General features: G+C 45.0%; 1 protein-coding gene across 1 annotated transcript in view; it reads right to left on the bottom strand.

Moving 5' to 3' along the window:
- LOC145411056 (peptidyl-prolyl cis-trans isomerase FKBP4-like) overlaps positions 1 to 25,375 on the bottom strand; it is a 243,087-nt gene that overhangs the window by 125,574 nt on the left and 92,138 nt on the right. Inside the window, exons 5-6 of the mRNA XM_080281129.1 lie at positions 12,648 to 12,768; positions 5,055 to 5,212 (exon numbers count right to left, since the gene is read on the bottom strand). Of these exons, the coding sequence (XP_080137255.1) occupies positions 5,055 to 5,212; positions 12,648 to 12,768 (279 nt within the window). The remainder of the gene's footprint in view (positions 1 to 5,054; positions 5,213 to 12,647; positions 12,769 to 25,375) is intronic.

The following is a 25,375-nucleotide window of genomic DNA, read 5'->3' as shown; positions in this document are numbered from 1 at the left end:
ATCACCTCCACATACGAAGACAGTACATAGAGCTAATGCCATTAGTGTTAGGTTTGTACAATTCACTTGATATTTACTACAATCAGAATTTTTCAATGTGATAAAGCTACTGGTATCTAGTGTTAAGTGACTGAGGATATCTGTGGTAAGACTGCCATTCTCTTTTGTGATAGCCATTCTTCTAGTTCAGTACATTCAGGACTGGCCTTAGGAGGTGCAGGGCCCAAATGAGAACATTTTTGGTGGGGCGCCCAGGTTCACACGAGTGTAACATTTATTTTTTATAGCAATATCTTCTACAGGTAACACAGAGTCACCATAATTATGCATAATTTGCTGCCTAACATATTCATGGAGGTAAAGCTTACAATATACACTCAAATTATAACACAGGTGCAAAAAAATAAAATCTAACTTGCAATAAAAAGCATGGCATTTGTAGCTTGGAGGTTCCATGTGGTGGAAGTAAACAAACTCTTGCACTTTCATGAACGACCTCACAGCCCTAGGTCCCATACGTTTCTCAGGAAATGCACTGTCTGAACCATCAGCGCCCTCCCCGACCCTAGCTCCCGAGCACAGGAACAAGGCCCAATTGGGAGCAATTGGTCCAATTGGCTTAAAGCCAGCCCTGAGTACAAAAATACTATACATTTACAGATGCAACACTATTTTTTTTTTTTATGTGTCCGACTCTGGGAATTGGCTTCACAGCCTGCTCCCATGGCCCAGTAATCCTCCTACATACCATACACCTCTACATGTCACCACTTCCGCGCTAATATCCACCATCCATATTGAATACATGCTAGGGCTGTTTCATGCAGGACTGGTGCACTGGTATTCACAAGGGTATTTCTATGACATGTCGGAGGGTCTTTCGGTAGATCAGTAAAGTCTGACTTTATGAAATTCAAATCCTTAAACTATTTTCTGCCCCAGGGGGGATTTAAACCTGGGTCCGGTACAACTGCAGGCCACCTCTCTACTGGCATTAGAGTGTACAATATTCATAGCAGAGGGATGGTTCTGAGTGGAAAACATCAAGTAAGAATAAACTGAAGAGCACAGGTGAGAGTTGTGCTCCTTGAGGTACATCACCATGGTACTTTTTTGTGCCTGGCAGTTGCTTGTTAGCCACTTTGTTGTTGTGTATTATCTGTCTGGATAAGTTGGGGGGGAAAAAATATATTGGAAGACTAAGTCAAATGCCTTGTACAGTATGTACAGTATATACTGATTACAGTGTTCTGCTTGAAAGAGGATTTCTGGTTGAAATCAAGTGAAACTCAGTGAGTTGTGGAGTAGAGATAGGAAGTGAAGTACGTCAGGAGGCTGATACAGGGATCACGCTGCCCATCGCCAATGTCACAATATGCGATGAAAATAATTTTACATGATAGTTTTTAGAGAATTTTTGAGAATTTAAAGAAGATAATACTGTATAATGCAATATGATATCGAATGACAAACAAGAATTGAAAACAGACTAAGCAGAGTTTATCTTTTGAATATAAATAAACAACTATTACATGTTGTTATGTAAAATAATTAGAAATAAAAAAATTGATTTGTCGTGTGGGTATGGAATCTTTTTAAAAAACTGGCGACATTTTTTTTTACGCCAGAGCTAACTCTTTTTTTTTGTGTGTGTGTGTGTGTGTGTGTGTGTGACCGACTCTGGGCATAGGATTCACAGCCTGCTTTTCAAGGCGCAGTAGTCCTCCTACGTACCGCACACCTCTACATGTCACCACTTCGGCGCTAACACCCACCGTCCATACTGAATACAAGCTAGGGCTGTCTCATACAGGACTGGTGTATTGGTATTAGCGGGGGTATTTTTACGACATGTCGGAGGGCTGTTGATAGTTTTATGAAACTGGGAAATGTATTGTGTGAATATTGTAGGGCAAAAATGGAAGATGAAGTAAAGATGAGATCACTTCAGGACAGAATAGTAACTGAAGAGCTTGGTTGTATTTTGAAGGGTAGGAGAGCGAGTTAACAGTCCTGTGTAAGAGTCTCTTACTTCTGACATTTTTGTATGGGAGCAAAATCTGGGAGCTGAGTGACTGAGTTAAATTATCTGCAGGCTGTTGAAATGACCTTTCTTAGAACAGCTGCAAGCGTGGGGAGGATGGAGGGGGTAAGAAACAGTGATATTTACAGGCATTATGAAATGGATGAAAAAGGTTTAGGAATGAGGTGTGGAACTACAGGGTGGATAAAGTGGAATACTGTACATCAAGATGGTACAAACATATACAGAGAATGCACATATATCAGGTGTCAAAGACAGTGTGGGAAAGTGATACAGAGGAAAGTGTTAGTAGAGGAAGGCCATATATGGTAAGGAAGAGTGGAACAGTTCGTACTGTACTGTTTATAAAGACTTCAACATGCTTGCATGCACCGGCTGTGGTCATCTATTGACTGCCTTCCACGCTGCTCAGTCTCTGGCAACCTCCCAATTCAGTCCCTCATCGCTGAAGTCACACTCTATGACCTCATCACAGGTATTTTTTGGTCTACCTCTTGCAACCCAACCCCTCAATGTTCACACTTCTCACCCTCTGTAACCAGCTGTCATACTCCATCCTCTCAACATGCCCAAACCACCTCAACCTACCCCTCCTCATCACAGTACCAATACATTCCAGTCCCATCCTTTCACTAAACTTTTAATCGAAAACTTAGCCCCCCCCCCCAAGGCCTTACATTCAAGGATGCACTACACATCCATCCAATCATTGTCACTTCCGTACATCTGAGATCATGAATACTCTCTTCCTTTTCTGTCCATCTCTCACTACCATACAGCATTACGCTCTTAACACATGTCGCATACAAAGATCCCTTAGCACAGAGGGAAAGCCCTCTCAATGTTAGGAGAGGCAGCAGCTCCCTGAACTTACTAAGAACCCCTCCACACACTCATGAGACTCTCCAGCGAGACCAATCCTTTCATGTCTCCCCAATACACACAAAGGAAATAAATAATTAAAAGTATTGTTGAAAGAAGTTTGAATCCTGTGTATCTTAATGATTTTTTAATTTTTCTGGAATCATAAAATAGTTATTCAAACATGGATGACTAGTTGCTGACGTTTCTAAACACACTTTACCATGACCTATTTTCCATCTGAACGTAATAATTTCAGTATATAGACATCAGGAGCACAGTACAAGTTTGCAGAACCTGGAAGACAGTCTGTCAGTGATACTCTCACTGTAGGAACTATGATCCCTTTGTTGTAAGGCAGCACAGGACAAATCACACCACATGCCAGTATGATGATCGCTTTGTTTTGCTAGCTGTTTCAACTCAAAGAAATAGCTAACATTTTAGCTAAAAATGCCTGGCTTCAAGGTGATAAATATTCTAAGTATTGTAAAGTGATAATTGCATGTACAAAGTGGTCCTTCCATTCATCATCCAATCCTACGTCACCCAATACAGAAGCATAGGAACCCGGGGCTTGACAAGTTGGTCTTGACATTTAAGATGACAGTGACCAGCCTCACTCATCCCCAAGCAGCATTACGTGACCAATAAATCCCAACCACCCCTCGGATAGAAACCTGCACAGGCTCAATCTGATTGGAGCACCTTAATTACCCTCTGAACCACCAAGTGCCATAATTTGGTTATATGGTTACCACCCGGCATAGTAAATGGTTTCCTAGTGTACAGGAAACTATGTGGCTTGTCACTCAGTGTACAGTCACTCACAGGCAGATGGAAGAGGAAAGAATGAAAGAAAGAAAAACAGAGGAGGAAGGATGGAAGAAAGGAAAGGGCAGAACCCAAAGCAGCACTACATCAAATGAATGGATGGTGAGTGTCCTCATCTACCACATTATAGCATGTTTTACCAAAACAGAACCTACCTCCCCCCCCTTGACTTACCTTTACCTGTCTTTGGATAATTAAATCTAAATTGCACAAAATTTACATTACACTACTGTTAGCCCCTGCCGATCTGATTATTTGTACGGTAGTTTACCTCCCCTGAGGCACTGTTTTATAAACAACGTAAATTGTACCTCATATGAGGCTTGCAGCTTGGCCCATGCAGACCTTCATTGTGCCTCATATAAGGTCTACAGCTCAGCATGGGTTCAAGAATGCAATCCTTGCATAAAGTGATGAGTCATTGTATAGAATAAGAAGGTACATAATATGAGGGAGGGGTGATTAAAGCTACACAAAAGTATACCACTGTTGCCACTGACAATACACTATAGAAACCATGTTATTACCTCCTCATTACCTGAAAATCGTTATCCACAATATCCCTGCTTACCCTAATGGCCTAACCCCTTCGGATAATGGGAGTTGTCTGTATTCAGTTGAGCAAATTATGTCAACAATAGAGCAGGGGATACTTGTAATGTAACAAGAGATTTAACACTAAAACCCAGTGCTACAGATGAGATGGAAAAGATGCAAAACCCTAGTACTGTCTTTGTCTACCATTATGCTACAGGACATATGTAAGCAACAAAAGAAAGCAAATCACCATGCTCAAAGCTGATGAACTATTATCATCCTAAATCTAAATAATGGTTTATTCATATCGTTTATAAGACTCTGATATGGTTCCACGTGTCGATCATGGTCACCTAATGACTGCTCTCCACACTGCTTGGTCTCTGGAAGCTTCCCAGTTCAGTCTTTTAACCTGAGATGACACTCTATGACCTCATCCCAGGTCTTTTTCTGTCTGCCTCTTGCAACCCCACTCCTGAAGTCCACATGTCTTATCTTCCACACCTGACTGTCATCCTCCATCTTCCCAACATGCCCAAACCATCTCAAGTTACCTCTCCTCATCACAACACCAATACACTCCAGTCCCATTCTTCCTCTCAACTCTTCAATCATAATCCTAGCCCTCCCCAGGCCTCACATTCAGGAACGCACTACACATCTATCTAAATAATGGTTTATATATATATATATATATATATATATATATATATATATATATATATTAGGGGGGAGGAGGAACATCTTCAGTAAAAACTGGAAAATAGTAATAAATTACCTCTGGAGAAAGCTTAATGACAGACTTCTCTCCCTTCTTAAACTTTTCAAGGGCAGTTTCAAGGCCCACTGGAATGTTGTGCTCAGACCCTTCACCAAGAGGAAATTTCACATCTCTTTCATCAAACATCGTACCGTTGACTTTGCCAACAATGTGCACTGAAACAGAATTGCAAATAACAGTTTAATATAACAAGGCACAATAAAAAAATGTTAAATAACTTGAACCAGAATATCAACAGTTCTTATTAGGTTAGATGTGTCCCAAAATGTGCCAATTGTTTTTAAACAAGTACTGTAAATTGTGGAAAAAGAGATAAATAAGCTATAAAGGTGGCAATCAAATTTAGTAGGCAGTCTTTTTGTAATTTACTGTTGACTGAATTAAAAAAAAGGACATAAAAAGGTCAATATATAATAAGGACTTGAATGTACAGTATATATTAAAGGTTTTATCGCATTTCGTAGCATCCAAGACGCTGCATTGTGAAAGACACATCCTAATTCTGGAAGGACAGTTCTGATAAAACAGAAAGTTTGTCTCAATCAACACTGTACGCTAGACGCTAAACTACTACACCGATTAACTGCTACACCACCACATGGCCATTTGTAAACAAACTACAAGTGCTTTGTGTGCTCTTCATCTTGTCTCTTTCTAAAATCTGAAGATTTTTTTTTTTTTTTTAATGTGAGGAAGAAGAAACCAAAGGCTATGAGCCCGCAAAACAGTTCCTTCTATAAAAAAAAAAAAAAAAAAAAAAAGAGAGAGAGAGAGAGAGCGAGCCAAATTCAAGATCTGTTCATTTCAAGATGCCTGGACACACTGCATTAGAAAGATTGGAGATCATAGGAGGTAGGAAATACAGACAGAGGGAGACAGTTCCAGAGATGACGTGTTGCATAAATGAAGGATTGGGAGTAACGGTTAACTCTTGCATTAGAGAGTTGGACAGAAAAGGGATGAGAGTTTATTGCTAGACGGGTGCATAGCACCCGTCATAGAGATGAAGGGATGCAAGCAGACAGTTCAGAGGAGCAATGACCATGGAAGTAACGACAGAAAAGAGATAGAGAGGCAACAGTGAGGCAAAGAGACAAAGGTTGAAGGGAGCCAGTAAGAGGAGCAGAGTTAATGAGACAAAATGCCTTTGATTCCACTCTATTAAGAAGAGCTGTATGTGGGGAGCCTCTCCACACGAGAGTTGTACTTCGAACAGGGGCGAATAAATCCCGTGTATAGAGTCAACAACTGTGCAGGGGTAATGAAGGTATGGAGTTGGTTTAGCACACCTAATCTCTTGGAAGCAGATTTTACCAGAGATGTAATATGATCTTTCCAAGATAAATCCCAAGCGAATGAAACCCCAAGCATGTTCAAGGATGATGCTGGACTGAGCTGGATATTATTAAATTTTAGTGGGTACTCCTGCAGAAGATTCTGTCGGGTTGATAGGTGTAAAAACTGAGTCTTAGATGCACTAAAAAGGACAAGATTATTTTTACCCCAGTCAGAGATACGAGCCAGGTTAGACATTAGGAGTGCCATAGCCTCATCCCTTGTTTGTTGAAGTAACTGCTGGGATGGATGTTGCGGGAACCGAATGGAAAGGGGAAGGATGGAATCATCAGTATACGTGTGGATAGGGTTAGATGTACAGCTTAGAAGATCACTGATGAATAAAAGGAAGAGACTTGGTGATACGACAGAGCCCTAAGGCACACCACTGTTAACAGGTCTAGGAGAAGAACAATGGCCGTCTACAACAGTGGCTGTAGAATGACCAGAAAGGAAGGCACAGATAGATGGATAGAAACCGTAAGAGGGCAGTTTGGAAACTGAAGATCTGTGAAACTTAATCAAAAGCCTCTGAGATGTCAAGTGCAATGGCAAAGCTTTCACCAAAGTCCCGAAAGGAGGATGACCAGGAGTCTGAAAGGTAGATGAGAAGATCGCCAGTTGAGCGTCCCTGACAGAACTCATACTGACGATCAGAAAGATGGTTGTGATAGGAAAGATGTTTTAAAATTTTTCTGTTCAGAATAGATTCAAAAACTTTTGAGACACAGGATGTTAAAGCAATTGGACGATAGTTAGAGGGTTGCGAATGGTCACCCTTCTTTGGGACGAGCTGAATGAGAGCAAACTTCCAGCAAGAAGGAAAGGTACAAGTTGAAAGACAAAGGAGAAAGAGTTTACCTAGGCAGGTTGTAAGCACAGTAGCACAGTTCTTAAGGACAACAGGGAGGATTCCATCAGGCCCATATACCATGTTGGTACTGAGGCCAGTGATCGAAGAAAATACATCAGCTGAAGAAATGTTAATGTCAGTCATGAGGAAGTCAGAGGGGGGAAGCGATGGAGGAACAGCACCGGAATCGTCTAAGGTGGAATTGCAGGAGAAAGTCTGAGTGAAGAGATCTGCTCTATCAGTAGAAGAAATAGCTACAGAGCCATCAGAATAGAAAAGAGGAGGGAAGGATGATGAGGTAAAGTTGTTGGAAAGGTTTTTGGCAAGGTGCCAGAAGGAGCGGGAAGAAATCGAGTTGGAGAGTTGATAGCATTTAGTGCAGATGAAATTATTTTTAGCAGAGTGAAGAACAGACTTAGCATGATTCTGGGCAGAAATATAAAAAAGATGTGATTCAGGGGTGGGTTGGCACTGGCACCTTTTATAGGCCCTCTCCTTGTTGCAGACAGCATTAGAACAAGCGTGATTAAACCCAGGCTTTCTTGCATTAGTCAAAGGATATGAGAAAGGAATGTATGCTTCCATGCCCAAGAAAATAACCTCCGTAATGCGCGAGGCACAGTCAGAAGGCTCCCGGCCATGGAAGCAATAATCATTCCAGGGAAAATCAAAGAAGTACTACCTGAGGGCCTCCCAGTCTGCAGCTCCAAAGTGACACAGTTGCCATTTCTTTGGAGGGTCCACAGGCTGTACCAGAGTGATAGGAGAGGTTAAGGTAATAAGGATGTGATCGGAGGAGCCCAACGGTGAGAAAAGATTAACAGTGTTAGCAAAAGGATTAGTTGTGAGGAAGAGGTCAAGTATGTTGGAGCTCTCTCCACAGCAGGCAGGGATATGGGTAGGGTGTTGTACAAGCTGCTCTAAGTCATTAAGGATAGAAAAGATGTAGGCTTGTTCACCAGGTGGATCAGTGAAAGGAGAGGAGAGCCAAAGGTGGTGGTGAACATAGAAATCTCCTAGAATGGAGATTTCAGAGAAAGAAGTAATGGATAGAATGTGTTCCATCGTAGACGTAAGATAGTCGAAGAATTTTTGATAGTCAGTAGAATTAGGGGATAAGTAAACAGCGCAGATATATTTAGTCAAAGAATGACAGGAAGGCCGAAGCCAGAGAGTAGAGAATTCAGAAGAATCAAGTTCAGGAACACGAGAGCAAGATAAGTCATTGCGTGCATATACACAATAGCCACCTTTGGCTTTGAAATGAGTATAGAGAAAGGAGGAGGATAAAGAAAAGGGTTTGCTGTTAGTTGCCTCAGACAGCTGAGTCTCGGTTAAAAAGAGAAGGTGAAGTTTAGAAGAGGAGAGGTGATGTTCAACAGATGGAAAGTTAGAGAAAAATGCTGCGATTGCTGCGGAAATGAAGAAGTGATTCAGACAGTGGTTCCAGGTAACTCATAGAGTAGTAACCAGGAGAGGAGCGGAAGGTGGGGGCATTTGTGGTTCCCCCCCCAGGGACTCCGAGGCAAGGTCGAAAAGCGCCCTTTTTTTTTTTTTTTTTTTTTTTTTTTTTTTTTTTAAGGAAATGTAGTGTGTACTGTGCATGCAGTTTGGTGTAGACACCTAGAGAAACTTGTATTTGAGAGCATGCTGGCCTACTCTCTGTGTTACTGAAACACTGAGAAATATATATAAATACTCAAGTGCATGTTTTTTTTTATTTTGAACACTAAATCAAGTGTTTATACTATACTCTAAAAATACCTGTGCCTGCCAAGCACTGAGATGATCATTTGTATAAGAGTTTCTTCTATATCGAGCCAAGCTAACCCCTGCCTGGTTCATTACTGTACTTCTTGCCTCAAGGATCCATGGGGATATTTCAAGTAAATTTGGATGGGGGGGAAGGGGGGGGATTTTTTACATATGAAATAAGGTACAGTAATCACTCCAATATCCGACGTAATAGAGCCATAGGTAGGTCCGGTTATTGGTTTTGTCCGGATATTGGGCCCCAGTTTATGGACTTGTACTTATGGACCCTAACTCAGAGAAACACCTATACAACTCCCTCTGGACATGCATATACATTAATAAACATTCTGGTACTCATGGACCCTAACCTAGCCTAACTCAGAAAAACACATTCCTACTGCACATGCATAGCTACTAACACCTTATTCACACCAATAAAGGACATTAAAGAGTGAAATGAGGTAAGTATAGTATGGAAAAAAGTACAGTATGAAACATTCTGCCTACTTACAGCAAGTCCCTGGCCACCTCGATGAATAACCGCCTCCTCTCGGACTCTGACAGTAAGAATGATTTCCTGAAGCACTTGCAGTACACTGTTCCTGAAGTCTTGCACTGAACTTAGTCAATAACACACAGAAGTCCGTTTTCTTCACAGTGTGCACTTTTGTCTAAATAATGCTCCATTGTAACTTACTAAGCGTTGCACTTTAACTTTTCCCATTCTTACAATTTTTCAAAGCCAAAACAAACAAGTCTATTTACGTTAAATTTCTTTTCTATAGAGTCTTTTCTCTCACAACTTTAAATCCTTAACACAACACACTGTTTTTTTCACTGCACAACACTCAAAATTCCCGTGTGGTGTAGTGGAGAAGTTCTTGCTGTTTATTCACTGTCAGAGTCCGAGAGTATCACTGGCAGGCGACCTAGGGGTGCATCGCTGGGTTGTGGTGATGGCGTACCCACTGCAGAGGACTCTGAAGACAGCCGCAAACTCACGTCGAGCGGTAACTCCACCATGGCTGATGTGCTGGGCTGCGGCTCGGAGCATGAGGGCCTGTCTTGGGGAGGCAACGGAGTGGAGCCAGGGCTGGGCAAAGCGGGGGTCACAGGCCTGAAAAAACTGTCAATGGTTGATTGACGCAATGACCGACGATTCTGACGATTGATGATGCGCTGCCTGAAAGCATGCACTTCCTCCACGAGTCCCAAGGGCCCCATCTCCCTGTCGCAGTCCGGGTGTTCCAGGTAGTCTAGGACGAACTCTAGATGTTCCCGGAGTGCGCTCAGCTTGTGGATGGCTGGAGTAGTGTCCTGCTGAGAGGAGTCCGCATCATCGTCGCCTTCAGCGTCGGACACCTGCCACTGAAGACGCGATCTCGATATCAGACAACGTCTGATACCCAGGATCACCCTCGTCGTCATCCAACCACTCACGAACATCGTCCACATCTACATCGTCGCCATGCGTACGTAGCCGTGCATGAAAGTCATCCACGTCAAAGCCTAGAAAATCGTACTCCACATCCGTTCCGAGAAGCAGACGAGACCAACCATTTTCCAGAGTCTTCACAGGGACTTCCTTCCATGCACTAGCCCAGTTGTACAGCGCAGATTTGATGTTGCAGCGGCGAAGGTTTTCCAAAGTCCGCTTGCCTCGTGTGTCCCGTCCCTCCCTGCGCTCGTCCTTGTCCTCAAGAACAACCATCACCTCGTCCAGGAACTTCCGACGGTATAGGCGCTTTGTTGCCACGATCACTCCTTGGTCCATTGGTTGGATGAGAGCAGTCGTATTAGGTGGCAGAAACATGCACCTAATATGGCCATTTTCAGCAACCAAGTCCTTGTCGCACGGGTGGGCAGGTGCATTGTCGAGTAGAAGGAGGTCCTTTACCTGGTCGCGCGGGATTCCCAGTGTCTTCGTCTGGTAATGGATGACCTCCTTGACGAAGTGATGGTGAAACCAGTCTTTGAAGATCACAGCTGTGAACCATGCCTTCAAAGAATGGTAACAGACGACAGGAAGGACATCCATCACCCCACGAAGGCACCGAGGTTGCTTTGCGCGGCCAACAACAATGGGCTTAAGCTGGTGCATGCCGTTAGCACTGGCACAACACAAAGCAGATATCCGTTCCTTGGAAAGCTTGTGGCCAGGTACACGCTTCTCCGTCTCCTCGGCAAGAGTGTTCGTTGGCAGCGAGCGACAGAATAGGCCAGTTTCGTCAGCGTTGTAGACTTGACCGAGAGTTAGGCCCTCCCTGTCGATCAAGCCCTTCACCTTGTGCCGAAACTCGTCAACTCCATCCTCGTTAGCGTCCAATGCTTCGCCATGTGCTTTACAGTCGGTAAGGCCATGCCGCAACTTGAACGCGAAGAGCCAACCCTCGGATGCCTTGAAGTCTAGGGCGTCGTGAAGCCTGGCGAACTTCTCAGCAGCAGCCTTCAGCTCCGTTCCACGTACCATCACACCAGCAGCACACTGTTGTCGATACCAAATCAACGTGGATCGGTAGATTTCTGCAAACTTGGGGGTAAACATAACCTTCCTTTCCACGTTGCGTTTGCTTCTCAACAAGAAGTCAGCCGTGTACTGCATGAGTTTGTCTCAGGACCTCTTGATAACGAAAAAAGTAGACCGGGCCAGGTTAAACTCACGGAGAATGCGGGAAGAAGACCACCCCGCATCTACTTTCTCCAGTATCTCCCTCTTCTTCTCCAGAGTCAACACCACTCTCTTCCTTTTCTCAGGTGGCAGGGCCATCATCACACACACTAAGAGGAGGCCCGAGAGCAGCAGGAGGCCCTGCAGCAGGTAGGGCACCACCACAAAAGCGATCACGTGGGCAGCCATTACGACGAGTGTGCACTCGCGGCGAGAGACCGGCGGAAAGTGGGGAGGATGTAGGGGCGCTCTATCGGACGTCGGAGGAATAACGCGCCAAAACAATGCTCTCCCGCAGCGCGCGCGGTAAGTTCAAATTACGGACGGGATTTTTTTTTTTTTTGGGGGGGGGGGATCCCAGGACGATTATGTCCGGGTAGTGGGGATGTTTGGTTATTGGGCGTCCGGATATTAGAGTGATTACTGTACTAGACACATGTGTTGTGAGTCAAATGGCCACCCTGTACGGGATTATAGTGTCTGGCAATAGATAGATAGATAGAAATAAGGTACTAGACACAAGTGTTGTTCCTGTAAAAATATTCATTCATTCATTCATTCATTGCCAGACGCCATGTATCCCAAACGGGGTGGCCAACGGCTTAGAGTTAATTGTTTTACAGGGAGGGGCACTAATCCTCCACCAACCCCACTTGACACGTAGGGATGCCAACAGCATCTGGTGTTCCCAGGCGGTCACCCAGCCAAGTACTAACCAGACCCAACGTTGCTAAATATAATAATAAAAATAATAATAATAATAATAATAATCATCATCATCATCCTCATCCTCATCCGGACCTCCTTTCCCACCCTAGGGTGGGGTGACGAGTGGCAACATCCAGACAGCCTAAGTTTGTCCAGTTCAATAGGCCATGCTTCCATTCACTCATCATTCATAATAATAATAATGAGCAATAAATTGTTTTATAAACCTTAAGAAAAAAAAAATGGTTACAGGTGCAATGAAACTGCTTACCATCCAATAATGCACCATCATTGGGAGTCTGGTAGCCTTCGCCAGCCACGACATTTCTGCGGATAATACCTCCATCCTTTTTCTGACTGAGATCTTCACCTTGCCACTCAAATAATTCAACCTAAACAGAAAACACAGTACAATTAATATTTTTCCCCAAAAAAATTACAAAACTGGTTATACCACTCCATCACACTGTCAATGATACAAACACAGTACATCATCATCATCCGGGCCTCCTTTCCCACCCTAGGGCAGAGCGAGAAGTAGCAATGTCCAGACAGCCCAAGTTTGCCCAGTCCAATGGGCCATGCTTCCATTCACTCATCATTCAAGCCCCTGGAATCCTGGCTCTATCTGATGAGCTGAAAAAAAAAAAAAAAAAGAAGAAAAAGAAGAGGGGTAGGGAGGGTTCCAGGGTCAAAAACACATTTCTCGTACTGAGTGACTTGGACAACAAGAGAGGATGACTTCCTCTTGTGACCAGCACTGGCATTATGTGGGGTTAGGGAGGCTTTTCTCAAACCTTGAAGTGATTGGCACTAAGGTGTTCACAGCCTCATTAAATGCCTAGAGGGCCAAAATGAAATTCCTGCACTTAGAACTACCTAAAATGGGAGTATGGATGGGGTATAAGTGCAGGAGTAGGTAAGAATGAGAGGGCAAAAGAAGGAGTGTGTATTGTTGTGAGTAAAAGATGGAAAAAGAACATATGACAGTACGGATCAGTTGGGTCAAGGATTGTGTGGGTAAGATTGAAAGTTGGAAAACAAATGTGGGCAATTGTGTGCGTGTATGCGCCAACGCAAGATCGTGCAAACAGAGTGAGAGAAGAGTTCTGGACAAATGTGGAAGTGTGCATGGAAAAGTTTGGAAGGAATGAGAGAGTGTTTTTGATTGGCGATACGAATGGTAAAGTTCGGAATGTGAAGGTGGATGGAATGGTTAGTGAGTGGGGTGTGCCTGCTGAGACAGATGAGAAAGGCAGTGTGTTAGTGGACACTTGTGCCAGGAGGGGGTTGGTGATAGCTAATACCCTCTTCAGGCACAAAATGATCCACAGGTATACATGGCAAGTAATGAGAAGGGTGGGTGGTGAACTGAATGAAAGGAAGGTAATGATTGATTATGCGTGTGTGAAAGGATGCAACGATGTGTAATGGATGCAAGAGCTTACAGAGTTTGGGGGAGTGGACTTTCTGACCACTACTTGGTGGTGGCCAGAATCAAGACCCAAGTAACATGGAGGAATAGAAGAAGGGAAGAACAGGAGGCAGGAGTAGTTGCAAGGAGACTGGAAAGGTTACAAGAGGATGAGCAAACGGCAGAATATAAGAGAGAAGTGGAGGAACGATTGGGTAAATATGAATTGGAGCAGATGGGGGACATGGAAGGTGTGTGCAAGATATTCACAGAAGAAATCTGTGCAGCATGTGATGTGGTGTGTGGGGTGAAGAGAAGATGGAAGGGGGTGCAAGGAACAGCATGGTGGAACGAAGAGGTAAGACAGGTTGTGGCACAAAAGAAGAAAGCATACAATGAATGGATGAGAAATAGGGGCATGGAAGAAGTTGAAAGGCGAAAGACAGAGTTATATATATAGAAAGGAAGAGAGAAGTGAAAAGATTAGTAAGAAAGAGTAAGAAGAGAGTGGATGAGGAATTTGGAAGGAATTTGACTGTAAAGTGGAGGGACTGTAAGAAAATGTTCTGGAAAGAGGTGAAGAGAGTAAGACAGGGAGGTAGTGAAGTTAGCAGGGGAGTGAAAGATAAAAATGGTAGATTCCTAGTGGAGAAAAAGTAAGCACATGGAGAGAACATTTTAAGGAATTGTTGAACATAAAGAATGGAAGCAATGCGAGTATAAGTGGCTGGGGAATGGCTGGAAAAAAGAGGGAGGTGAGAAGACAGGAAGAAATCAGTAGGATAGAGGTTGTAGAAGCAATGAATAGTCAAATTGGGGAAAGCCCCAGGAATTGATGGAGTGTGTGGTGAATTGCTGAAGCATGGGGGAGAGATAGTAGTAGAATGGATGTGGAAGGGGGTGCAGATTGGCCTGGGAGGAAGGTAGAGTCCCGGAGGATTGGAAGTCAGGTATAATTATTCCCTTGTACAAAGAAAAAGGGGAAAAAGAAGTGTGTGGTAATCATAGGGGCATTTGTCTTCTTAGTATAATAAGAAAAGTGTATGGTAGGATACTTATTGACAGAGTTAGGGAAATAACAGAGGAATTAGTTGGAGAAGAATAGGGAGGCTTTTGGAAAGGAAAAGGTTGTGTAGATTAGATATTCATTCTTAGATCTTTAGTGGAAAAGCTTCTAGAGAAGGGAAAGAAGTTGTATGCGGCTTACATGGATTTAAAGAAAGCATATGACAGGGTGGATATGTCCAGAAAGTGGTCCTGTCCGGATAGTGGGCACCAGCCTCCTGGACTTGTACTTATCCCCTAAAGCGCGGCCATCGACAGCCGATCCCCCCCCCCTGTGGCGGGGTTGTATCGCGGTCTGAGTACCTGTAGGAAAATATTTGCCAAAAATCAGAGATTAACCCTAGAATATTATAATTTTTATGGCAGATAGTACTTACATTCAGCTTTCTCCTGAGACAGGTGTTGAGCCTTCATGGACTACCCAAGGACTTGTGGAGACTTGCAAAGTTGGGTAACAAAATCTTCACTTTCACACCTCCAGCAACCCAGTTTCCCCTCTACCACAGCCTCAGTCTGTCACAGTACACTTTATACTACAACGTACAGGTAGTTTGGAATCCGTATTTGTACAATAAGCACTGAAAATAAGGCTACAATCAACGGAGCATGTGGCCGACATGCAGCGCGGCAGCGGTCTTCACGTCACTGAACAAACATTTCCCTTTTCACAGCTAAAAACACGTATACTACATTATTTTCCTTCATAGTACTTCCCAAAGGCTCGCATGTCACTATTAAAGCCATAAAAATCACTGTCACAGCCAGTATTGTGAAGCGGGAATGAGAAAGACCACTGCGGTGCGATTTTATTCTGCCTTACACCAGTCACTTTATTCTCGCTCCTGTCAGCCGCTCGCACTTCATTTCTATCGCTCACTTTCACTCTCGCTGTCAGTTTAGTGCCTTATTCATCAGTGTCACTGTCATTACTTATAAAAATATTATTTTCTACATACCAAACTGTCACTGTCATAACATAGAATAGAAAAATATGCTTTCAACTTCTTACACTGGAGTGACTGTCACTCTCAATACTTATATTATTACTATGTACAATAATTTACACTGAAATCACTGTCACTGTCAGTGCTTTTACAACTACATACACTAATTTACACTGAACAGACTGTCACTGTCAATACGTACAAGAAACCTAAACACTAGTATCACTGTCACTCTCAGTATTATTTACATATTTTCACCCTTATTTTCAATATCTACTCAGGCTGTGGTAGCCAAAGAAACACGGGTAAGCGCACAGGGGAATCTGACACTCTTTGCACTGCAAGGAGGTGCGTCTAAAAGTTCGTTCTTGCTGGTTTGTGTGGCTGCAAACATGGCACCTCCTCAGTGCTTTCCCCCTCTTGGCAGTGCTAGGCAGTGGCTCCAGGCAGTGTCGCTAAAGGTAGTCCTGGCACTGTAGGCGGTCTGGAGGCGTCTGTGAGTGGTGCCTGGCACCTGATGGCAGTACCTGCCCAAAACGCTGAAGCAGCTGGTAGACACAAGTCTTAGAAAACCGCCTGAGAGAGTAGTTAGCTGGCTTCCTGTTCTTGATCTTATACAGGATGAAGGCGTTCAGCATGCACATATCCAGCAAGTGCAAGAACACCTTCCTGTACCAGCGACGGTTCCTCCTCAGGCAGTCAATCTCTCCGATCATCATATCGGACTTGTCCACCAGCCGCATATTGACGTTGTAGTCAATTACAGCATCAGGCTTCATCACAGGATCGCCAGTCCTTCTGTCGACCTTCCCTGTGGCTTGCATTTCCCCCATGTGGACTGTGGTGAGCATATTGACAATCCTCTTGTCGTGCCACCATATCGCCAGCATCTTCTCGGATTTCTTCAGGTGCACGTCTCCCCACTTTGATCTTTCAGCCTTGGGGAAGGCAGGGTAGTGTGCCCTATTGCTCCTGACAGTGCCACAGGACCCGACACCGTGCTCTGAAAGGTACTTGGCGAGTTTGGGTGCTGTATAATAATTGTCTGTATACAGAACATGATTCCCGTCAAAGTACTTTTCCAGAAGCACTTTCACCACAGAGCCAGAGAATCCAAGGAGGTCAGTCTTGTCCAAGTCCACATTGCTGGCGGTGTAGATAACGAAGTCTAAGATGAACCCTGTCTTGCAGTCGCACAGCACGAAAAACTTTATTCCAAAGGGGTGGCGTTTGCTTGGAATATACTGCACGAACTGAAGACGGCCCCTGAACAAAACCAAGGACTCGTCGATCACTACTTTCTTGAAGGGCCGAAGGAACGTCATAAACTTGTCCTTGATCATGTTCAGGATTTCCCTCACTTTCCTTAGGGGGTCAGTCTGGGAAGGCTCATCGTTGTTGGCAAAGTGAAGGTACGTCATGAGTTGCATGAAACGATCCCGAGTCATGTACTTGTTGAAGATGGGTGTGGGGCAAAGATCGTCAGTACTCCAGTACCCCTCGAGCTTGTGCTTCCAGTTACGTGGCATCAGAAGCATCAAGCCGATGAATACAAATAGTTCCCGGATCATCACAGGAACCCATGCTGCCATCTGCGACGTGGATGGCATCGCACCTTCACCTTGACGAACTGCAGCACACTGTCCTTTGTACCTGTTCGTCTCAGTACAAATCTGCTCCAAGACTTCGTTATCCAGGAAGGCCAAAAGGTAGTCCAAGCATTCACCACCCTCGGGGACAGGGAAGTCAGCCTGGATCCCACACCCTGTGGAATCAAAGGGCAGATCCTCTGGCACAAAATCAGAGCCCTCAGACCACATGAAGGCGTCCACAGTGCCCTGCCTAGGCTGGGAGTGGGTGGGTGCAGCAGGGGGTGAGGCAGGCCGTGCGGCAGTGGGTGAGGCAGGCGGTGAGGCAGTGGGTGAGGCAGGCCGTGTGGCAGTGGGTGAGGCAGGCGGTGAGGCAGTGGGTGAGGCAGGCCGTGTGGCAGTGGGTGAGCTAGGTCGGGCCTGTGTGGTGGTGGTGGTGGTGGTGAGTGTGGGAGAAGGTTCAAGGTCACTCACAGTAGGCAGGGTGGTGAGCTGCCTAGTGCGGTAAACCTTACCACTAATTTTACCACTAGGAGACACTTTCCTACTCATGCCAGCACAAACACGGGGCCTACGGAAACCTCTACGCATACCAGACTGCCTACTTCTCTTCCAAGGTGGTGAAGGAGACTCTGAAGACTCAGGAGAAAGCACAGCAGACGAAGATGACGAGAGAATGGGGCTGGGGGTGCGAGGCGGTATGGCGGCGGCGTGACCTGAGGTTGGGGACAATGGCCGGCCTGAGGAGAACAATGGCTGGGAACCGGGGTCACCACTTCGCTTCCTCTTGGCCCCCTTGCCATACGCCACTCCCTTCTGCACTGGAGCCTTGCCTGACGAGGTGCTAAGCACAGGAATTGTCTCTTCCTGCACCTCAGACTCAGCACTCGATAAAGTGTCTGATTCAGCAAGGCTCGATAACACCGCAACGTCACTACCGTAGTCCATAGAGGCTTTCAGTAATTCTAGGCCTATAGCAGACTCACTCAGGCCCTTTGCACTCCCTAGTAAGGGTTTTGACGGGGTAGAGGTCACAAAGCCCTTTTTCGGAGGGCTTGAAGGCACTGACTCGGAAAAGCTAGAATTGGACATGATGTCACCTTGAAAGACTGCGGTAAACTGATGCTAAACAGGGGCAAACCGTGTGAAAAAAAGCTAGTGTGACAACTGGGGAAACAAGCGTTTCCAATTAGCATAAAGTGTTTGCGAGAGGAAGGCGCAGATTGACATTTCTGAGCAGTCCGCACGCTGCCATATATCACGGCGAGGGTGGCCGGGCCGCGGTGCGTGGGTGGGTAAAAAAAAAAAAATACTTGGCAACAAAGGAGGTCAGTGGTACAAAGGTCAAATGTGCTAATAGTAGCTAAAGGGTAGCGGTACTGATAGACAATACCAGCTTGAACCCGCTTGTCCGTGGTTATTCAAAATTAACTAGAATCGCAAACACGACAATCCGCCGTTATGTCCTTTTCGGCAAGCGTCGCAAACGCGACACCCCGCGTTTTAGGGGTTATGGACCCTAACTCTAAAAAACACCTATGCAATTCCCTCTGGACATGCATAGCACCTATTTAAGACCCAAATCACAACAATAAGGGACATAAAAGACTGAAATAAATGAAAAAGAACCATAAAATTAGGTTTTAGAGGTGAGTTTATACAATATTAAACATTCTGGGTACTTACAACAAGTCCCTGGCTCCTGGACTGGTACTTACGGACCCTAACTCAGAGAAATACCTCCCTACTGCACATGCATAGCACCTAATACCCTATTCACACCAATAAGGGACATAAAAGAGTGAAATGAGGTGTTAGAGGTAAGTACAGTATGGAAAATACAGTACAGTACAATATGAAACATTCTGGGTACTTACAGCAAGTCCCTGGCCATCTCGATGAATAACCGCCTCCTCTCAGACTCTGACAGTAAGAAGGATTTCCTGATGCACTTGCAGTACACTGTTCATGAAGTCTTGCACTGAACTTAAGTCATTTGCACTCAGAAGTCCATTCTCTTAACACTGCACACTCTTGTCTTACTTATGCTCCATTGTAACTTTATGAAATAAGTGTTGCACTCTGCACTTAAAGTCTTTGCACTCATAAATCCATTTTCTAAACATAACACACTCTAGTTAATTTTAGCTACACTTAAAGTCTATTAAATCATGACGATGAGTGTGCACTTACGACGAGAGACGGGCGGTAAGTGGGGAGGATGCAGGGGCGCTCTAGCAGACATCGGAGGAATGACGCACCAAAACAAAGCTGTCCCGCGCCGTGCGCCCCAAGTTCAAATTACAGGCGGGAAAAAGTCGGATTTTTTTCTAATTTTTTGCGGTTTTCGGACCATTTTGGGAATATTGGATCCTGGGATGATAATGTCCGGTAAGTGGGGATGGAAAAAGTCGGATTTTTTTCTAATTTTTTGCGGTTTTCGGACCATTTTGGGAATATTGGATCCTGGGGTGATAATGTCCGGTAAGTGGGGATGTCCGGATAGTGGGTGTCCGGATAGTACGGGGATTACTGTATTTCCAATCACTGCTTAACCAGTAACCATAAACAGTAATACTTATTGCACTGCACTTGTAAAACATATTATAAAAAACATATATATCATTACACTTACTACATACAACTTATAATACCTTACATTTCACTTATGTATAAAAAAAACACACTTGTGCCTGTTTACACACCTGCTCAGTACTCACGCTCTGAGTGGCACTCACTAAAACATTTAGGGCAAAGGGAGACCTTGCACTCCGCACATTGGTAGGCTGTATCTTTTCGAGCTGGGGGACGGCGTTTGGTGGTGTTGCAGACGTGACACCGCCTATACGCCTGACAACCTGCAGTGGTACGGCCAATCTCTACCAGCCTGTGCCACCAGAAATACTTGGCACAGCTTAGCCTGTCAGCTGTAAGCGCTGTCTGCATCCACCGCCTTACACCTGGCACCTGTGTAGCTGAATACTGTTCAAGCATTTCACGTGCAAGCTCTCTCTCAAACTCTCTTGGAGAGAATGGTTTCCTGACGACCTCATTGAATAGTACAAAACTGTTCAGGACGGCATTATCAAGGTGTAAAAACGCCTTCTTGTACTACCGGCAGGAGTTACAAAGGCAATCAACCTTACCAACCCGCATGTTGATATCATAATCGCTGACAGCATCAGTCTTCAACACAGGTTCCCTGGTCCTGTAGTCTGTCTTTCCCTTTTCCTCAAACACACCCTTATGTACTGTTCACAACATGTTAACCCATCTCTTGTCACGTCAGAGAAGGGCTACCATGTTGTCACATTCTTGGTAAGAAGGGCGTCTTTCTCAGTATTTGATGGGAATACAGGGAAATTTTTTCTGTTTGCCCGGACAGTTACACAGGTCCCAGCACCATGTTCAAGCAAATACTTGGTCAACACCGGGGATGTGTAAAAATTATTGGTGTACAGAACATGGTGCTTGTTGAAATACCTTTCCGTCAGCACTTTCATGACTGATGCCGAGAAACTGTGACGATCACTGCTGGGTATATCGACATCCATATCCAAATAAACTATCACATCAAGTACATATCCAGTCTTGCAGTTGCAAAGGACAAAGAATTTTAGTCTAAAACGGTGACGCTTGGACGAAATACTGAATAAATACCGACCTGCCCTGGCATAACACCAGCGACTCGTCAATTACCACTTTCTGAACAGACAGAAAACCCTGGAAAATGACTCCTTGAGCATGGTCGGGATGGGTCTAATTTTCCATAACCTGTCACTCAGTGTAGGCCCATAATTCCATTGAAATGCAAGAACATTAGGATTGCCAGGTACCTGTCATGCGCCATATACTTGCCAGAGACAGGTGTTCCCAAAAGTTCATCAACCAACCAACAGTCATGGAGCACATGTTTTCTATGTGCCCCTTCAACATGGTAAGGGCTAGCCACACAAACAACTCCCCCACCTCCAAAGGTATCCAGTCCCTCATGTGCCTGCTTTCACTGGCAGGCATGTCCAGCCACTGCACACTCATAGCCTGGTAGAAATAAATTTCATCCACCAGGTATTGCATAATTGCAGTGGTATATATCGCCCTGAAAACAGTGTTTATGGTTCAGGGCCTGGGGGGAAGCTGCTCCTCCTAAACATCTGCCCCTTCATCCCACACAAAGGTATAAACTCTGCTGACACCTGGTAGAATAGGCCGTTTTCCATGGCCAGCATGTCTTTTCTGAGTGCGTGCATGCCCACAGAAAAGGGGTAAGGAGGAAGGAGAGGGAGACGTGCGGGAGGTGAGGGAGTATGGGAGTGATGACTTACCTGATGCGAGCCTTCCCTGGTGAGATGCTGCCGACTGAGTCACACCACGTGGGGCCCGTGTGGAAAATTCCACTCCTGAAGGGCCCAGTTGTGGAGATTTGGCCTTGACGTACCAGGCTGAGGCGACACTGGATGTTCAAGGCTGCAAGAGTGGCGGTGAGATGGCTTGTCAGCGTTTGTTTCCCAGATGACCACCAACTCCAAGCTCACCTGCCCAGTATGCTGGGTCATCAACCTCCTCTTCTTCAGTGAATTCATTACCTTGCTGAAGGCCCTGCCCTCCTCCTGCAGCAGTTTGAGAGCCTCTTCAAGCGTCTGAGAGCGGGAAGGGGTTGGAGGGCGAGAGAGTTCACTCTCTGCATGATAACTTCTCTTTTCAGAAGAAGTACTCTCACTTAGAGTATGTGTGGACACTGTAACAAGGCACGACTGATGGCACTGTCACTGAGCCCATTCCCTGGCGGTAAGGACAGAATTTTCACAGGGGTCGATGATGCAATCGACCTCGCACATGGAGGGACAGATTCAGAGGAGGAGGATGAAGAAGACATCATTCTACACCAGTGACCGGGCCAACAGAGGTGGTGGTGGACTCATCACCCTGGTACCCAAATCCATCACCTTTGCAGATACCAGTGCACACACAAAGTCACTTCTACCCCCACATGACACCACAACAGAAATACAATCAATTAAAATACGCACTGGTAACAAATCACACATAACAATCGCTAACACACACATTCCCCCCCAGTCATTCCCCACAGTACCACACAATTACTCTCCACAGATACACCACATCACTAACATACCCAACATCATCCTGGGTGGTGATTTTAACGCCAAGTCGTCGGCCTGGCATGTCAACAACCCTGACACAGACAGAGGGCTGGTATTACAATCCCAGACAGATCATCTTTTCATACTAAACAGTCTAGATCAACATACCCATATCCCACACCAAGCCCTCTTCCTCCCATCATCTCCGGACATCACCTTCTGCTCCCCAAACCTCGCCCCCACTAAATCATGGAGAGTGGTCAAAACCCTAGGTTCTGATCACCTAATCATCATCACTACCAAAACCAGAATCACCCCAGCAGGTCACAAACACACATACACTAATTATAAGAGAGCCAACTAGGAGGCCTTTGTAACTGAAACAAAACACCATTTCGAAACACTAAACAGTACACCCATCACAAACATCAACACTGCTGTGCACACTTTCAATACAATCATACAAAACGCAGACAAAAGACACATCCCTAGAGGCAACAGAAAGAGAGACAACCCCAACTTCACACCAGAAATTCAAGGCCTCATCAGACAACGGGACACACTGCGACACTCCCCAACACCCCATACACAAGACACCATACAACAAATACAAGAACTCAACATTCAGATAAACAATAAAATATCAGAACAGCAAACACTAAACTGGAAATATTACCTCCAAACACCTGACCACAAAACAAACATCAGCAAACTCTACAAAACACTAAACAGCATCACACTTTCCAACAGCAACACCACACAATCACATGCTGCCATCACAACAACAGACACCATACCCTCAAACAAACAACAAGCAAACACTCTCATCAATCACTTTTCACAAGTCAGCCATCTAAACCCCCATCCTGAAGACCGATGTATCATCTGACGTAAGAGACAGCTCCCCACAGACCCAGACTATGCACCTTTCATTTACAACCAGACGAAGCACATCATTAACAACATCAAGCGCTCATCTGCCTGTGGACCAGACAACATAAGCAACATTCACCTTAACCCTTTAAACGCGGATCGTCACGTTTGCGACGCTCGGCGAAAAGGACATAACGGCAGAGCGTCGCGTTTGCAATTCTAGTAAAATTTGAATAACCGCGGGCAAGCAGGCTCCAGCTGGTATTGTCTATCAGTACCACCACCCTTTAGCTACAATTAGCATACTTTACCTTTGTACTACTGACCTCTGTTGTTGCCAAGTATCGCGTTTTTTCCCCCCTCCTCCCCCCACCACGGCCCGGCCAGCCTGGCTGTGATACATGGCAGCGCTCTGACTGCTCAGAACTGTAAATATGCGCTCTCCTCTCACAAGCAGTTTATGCTAATAGGAAACGCTTGTTTCCCCAGTTGTAACACTAGCTTTTTTTTGCACGGTTTGCCCCTGTTTAGCGTCAGTTTACCACAGGCTTTCAAAGTGACATTATGGCGAGTTCTAGCTCTTCCGAGTCAGTGCAAGCGGCCGACAGGAACGAGAATAAAGTGACGGGTGTAAGGCAGAATAAAAAGCGCGCCGCGGAGATCCTTTGGGAAGTAATATGATTGAAAATAATGTAGTATACATGTTTTTAGCAGTGAAAATGGAAATGTTTGTTGAGTGACGGGAAGACCGCCGCCACGCTGCATGTCGGCCGTACACTCCGTTGATTTTAGCCTTATTTTCAGTGCTTATTGTACAAATACGGATTCCAAACTACCTTTACGTTGTAGTATAAAGTTTACTGTGACAGAATGAGGCTGTGGTAGAAGGGAAACCGGGTTGCTGGAGGTGTGAAAGTGAAGATTTGGTTACCCAACTTTGCAAGTCTCCACAAGTCCTTGGGTAGTCCACGAAGGCTCAACACCTGTCTCTGGAGAAAGCTGAATGTAAGTACTATCTGCCATACCAAGTATAATGTTCTAGGGTTAATCTCTGATTTTTGGCAAAATATTTAAATATTTTCCTACAGGTACTCAGACCGCGATACAACCCCGCCACTCGGGGGGGGGGGGGGTTGACTGTTCACGGCCGCGTTTAAAGGGTTAAACACCTAGGACCACAAGGCATACAAGCACTCACCAACACATCAAACTACAGCTACTCATACAACATAATACCTAACATCTGGAAGCATGGCAATATCATCACTATCCCTAAACCCAACAAAGACCCTACGTTACCCTCCTCACATCGCCCCATCACACTCCTCTGCACCCCCTCTAAAGTCACTGAACAACTGGTACTACAACTAGTCACACCTCACATTCCCCTAGCCCAGTCACAACATGGCTTTAGGCCACTACACTCCAAAAACACCCTTCTTACAGACCTTACACAGAGAGTTTTCGATGGCATGAATGCAGCTAGGCCACCACACAGAACACTCCTACTCACACAAGACATAGCAAAGCTTTTGATGCCATCCCCTGCCACAACCTCACAAACAAAATAATCAACACAAACATGCACAATAACACAAAAAGATGGCTGGCAAACTACTTAGCAGGCAGATGTGCACAAGTAACATTTGCCGGTCAGTCTTCTAACATCAGAAACTTCACAAATGGCGTCCCCAAAGGATCTGTTTTGTTCCCTACACTCTTTAACCTATACATGTACGATGTACCCACACCTCACACACCACAGATACACATAGCTTCCTATGCAGATGATATAACACTTACATGTATGCACCAAAATGCAAACACAGCTGCACACATCATTCAACCTTACCTCAACACACTACATGAATGGTTCACCACAAACAGGCTCAAAATAGTCCCAGCCAAATCTACAGTGACTCTTCTCACAAACTGGACAGCAGAACACAGTCACATCCCACACCTCACCATAAACAACACTCCCCTACCACACACGCACACAACCAAAA

The sequence above is a fragment of the Coenobita brevimanus genome, chromosome 87 (assembly GCF_032717465.1).
Source record: "Coenobita brevimanus isolate Jiangsu-jjx chromosome 87, ASM3271746v2, whole genome shotgun sequence".
Taxonomy (NCBI): Eukaryota; Metazoa; Arthropoda; class Malacostraca; order Decapoda; family Coenobitidae; genus Coenobita; species Coenobita brevimanus.
Note: the sequence above shows the minus strand (reverse complement) of the source record. Positions and strands in the feature narration are given on the sequence as shown.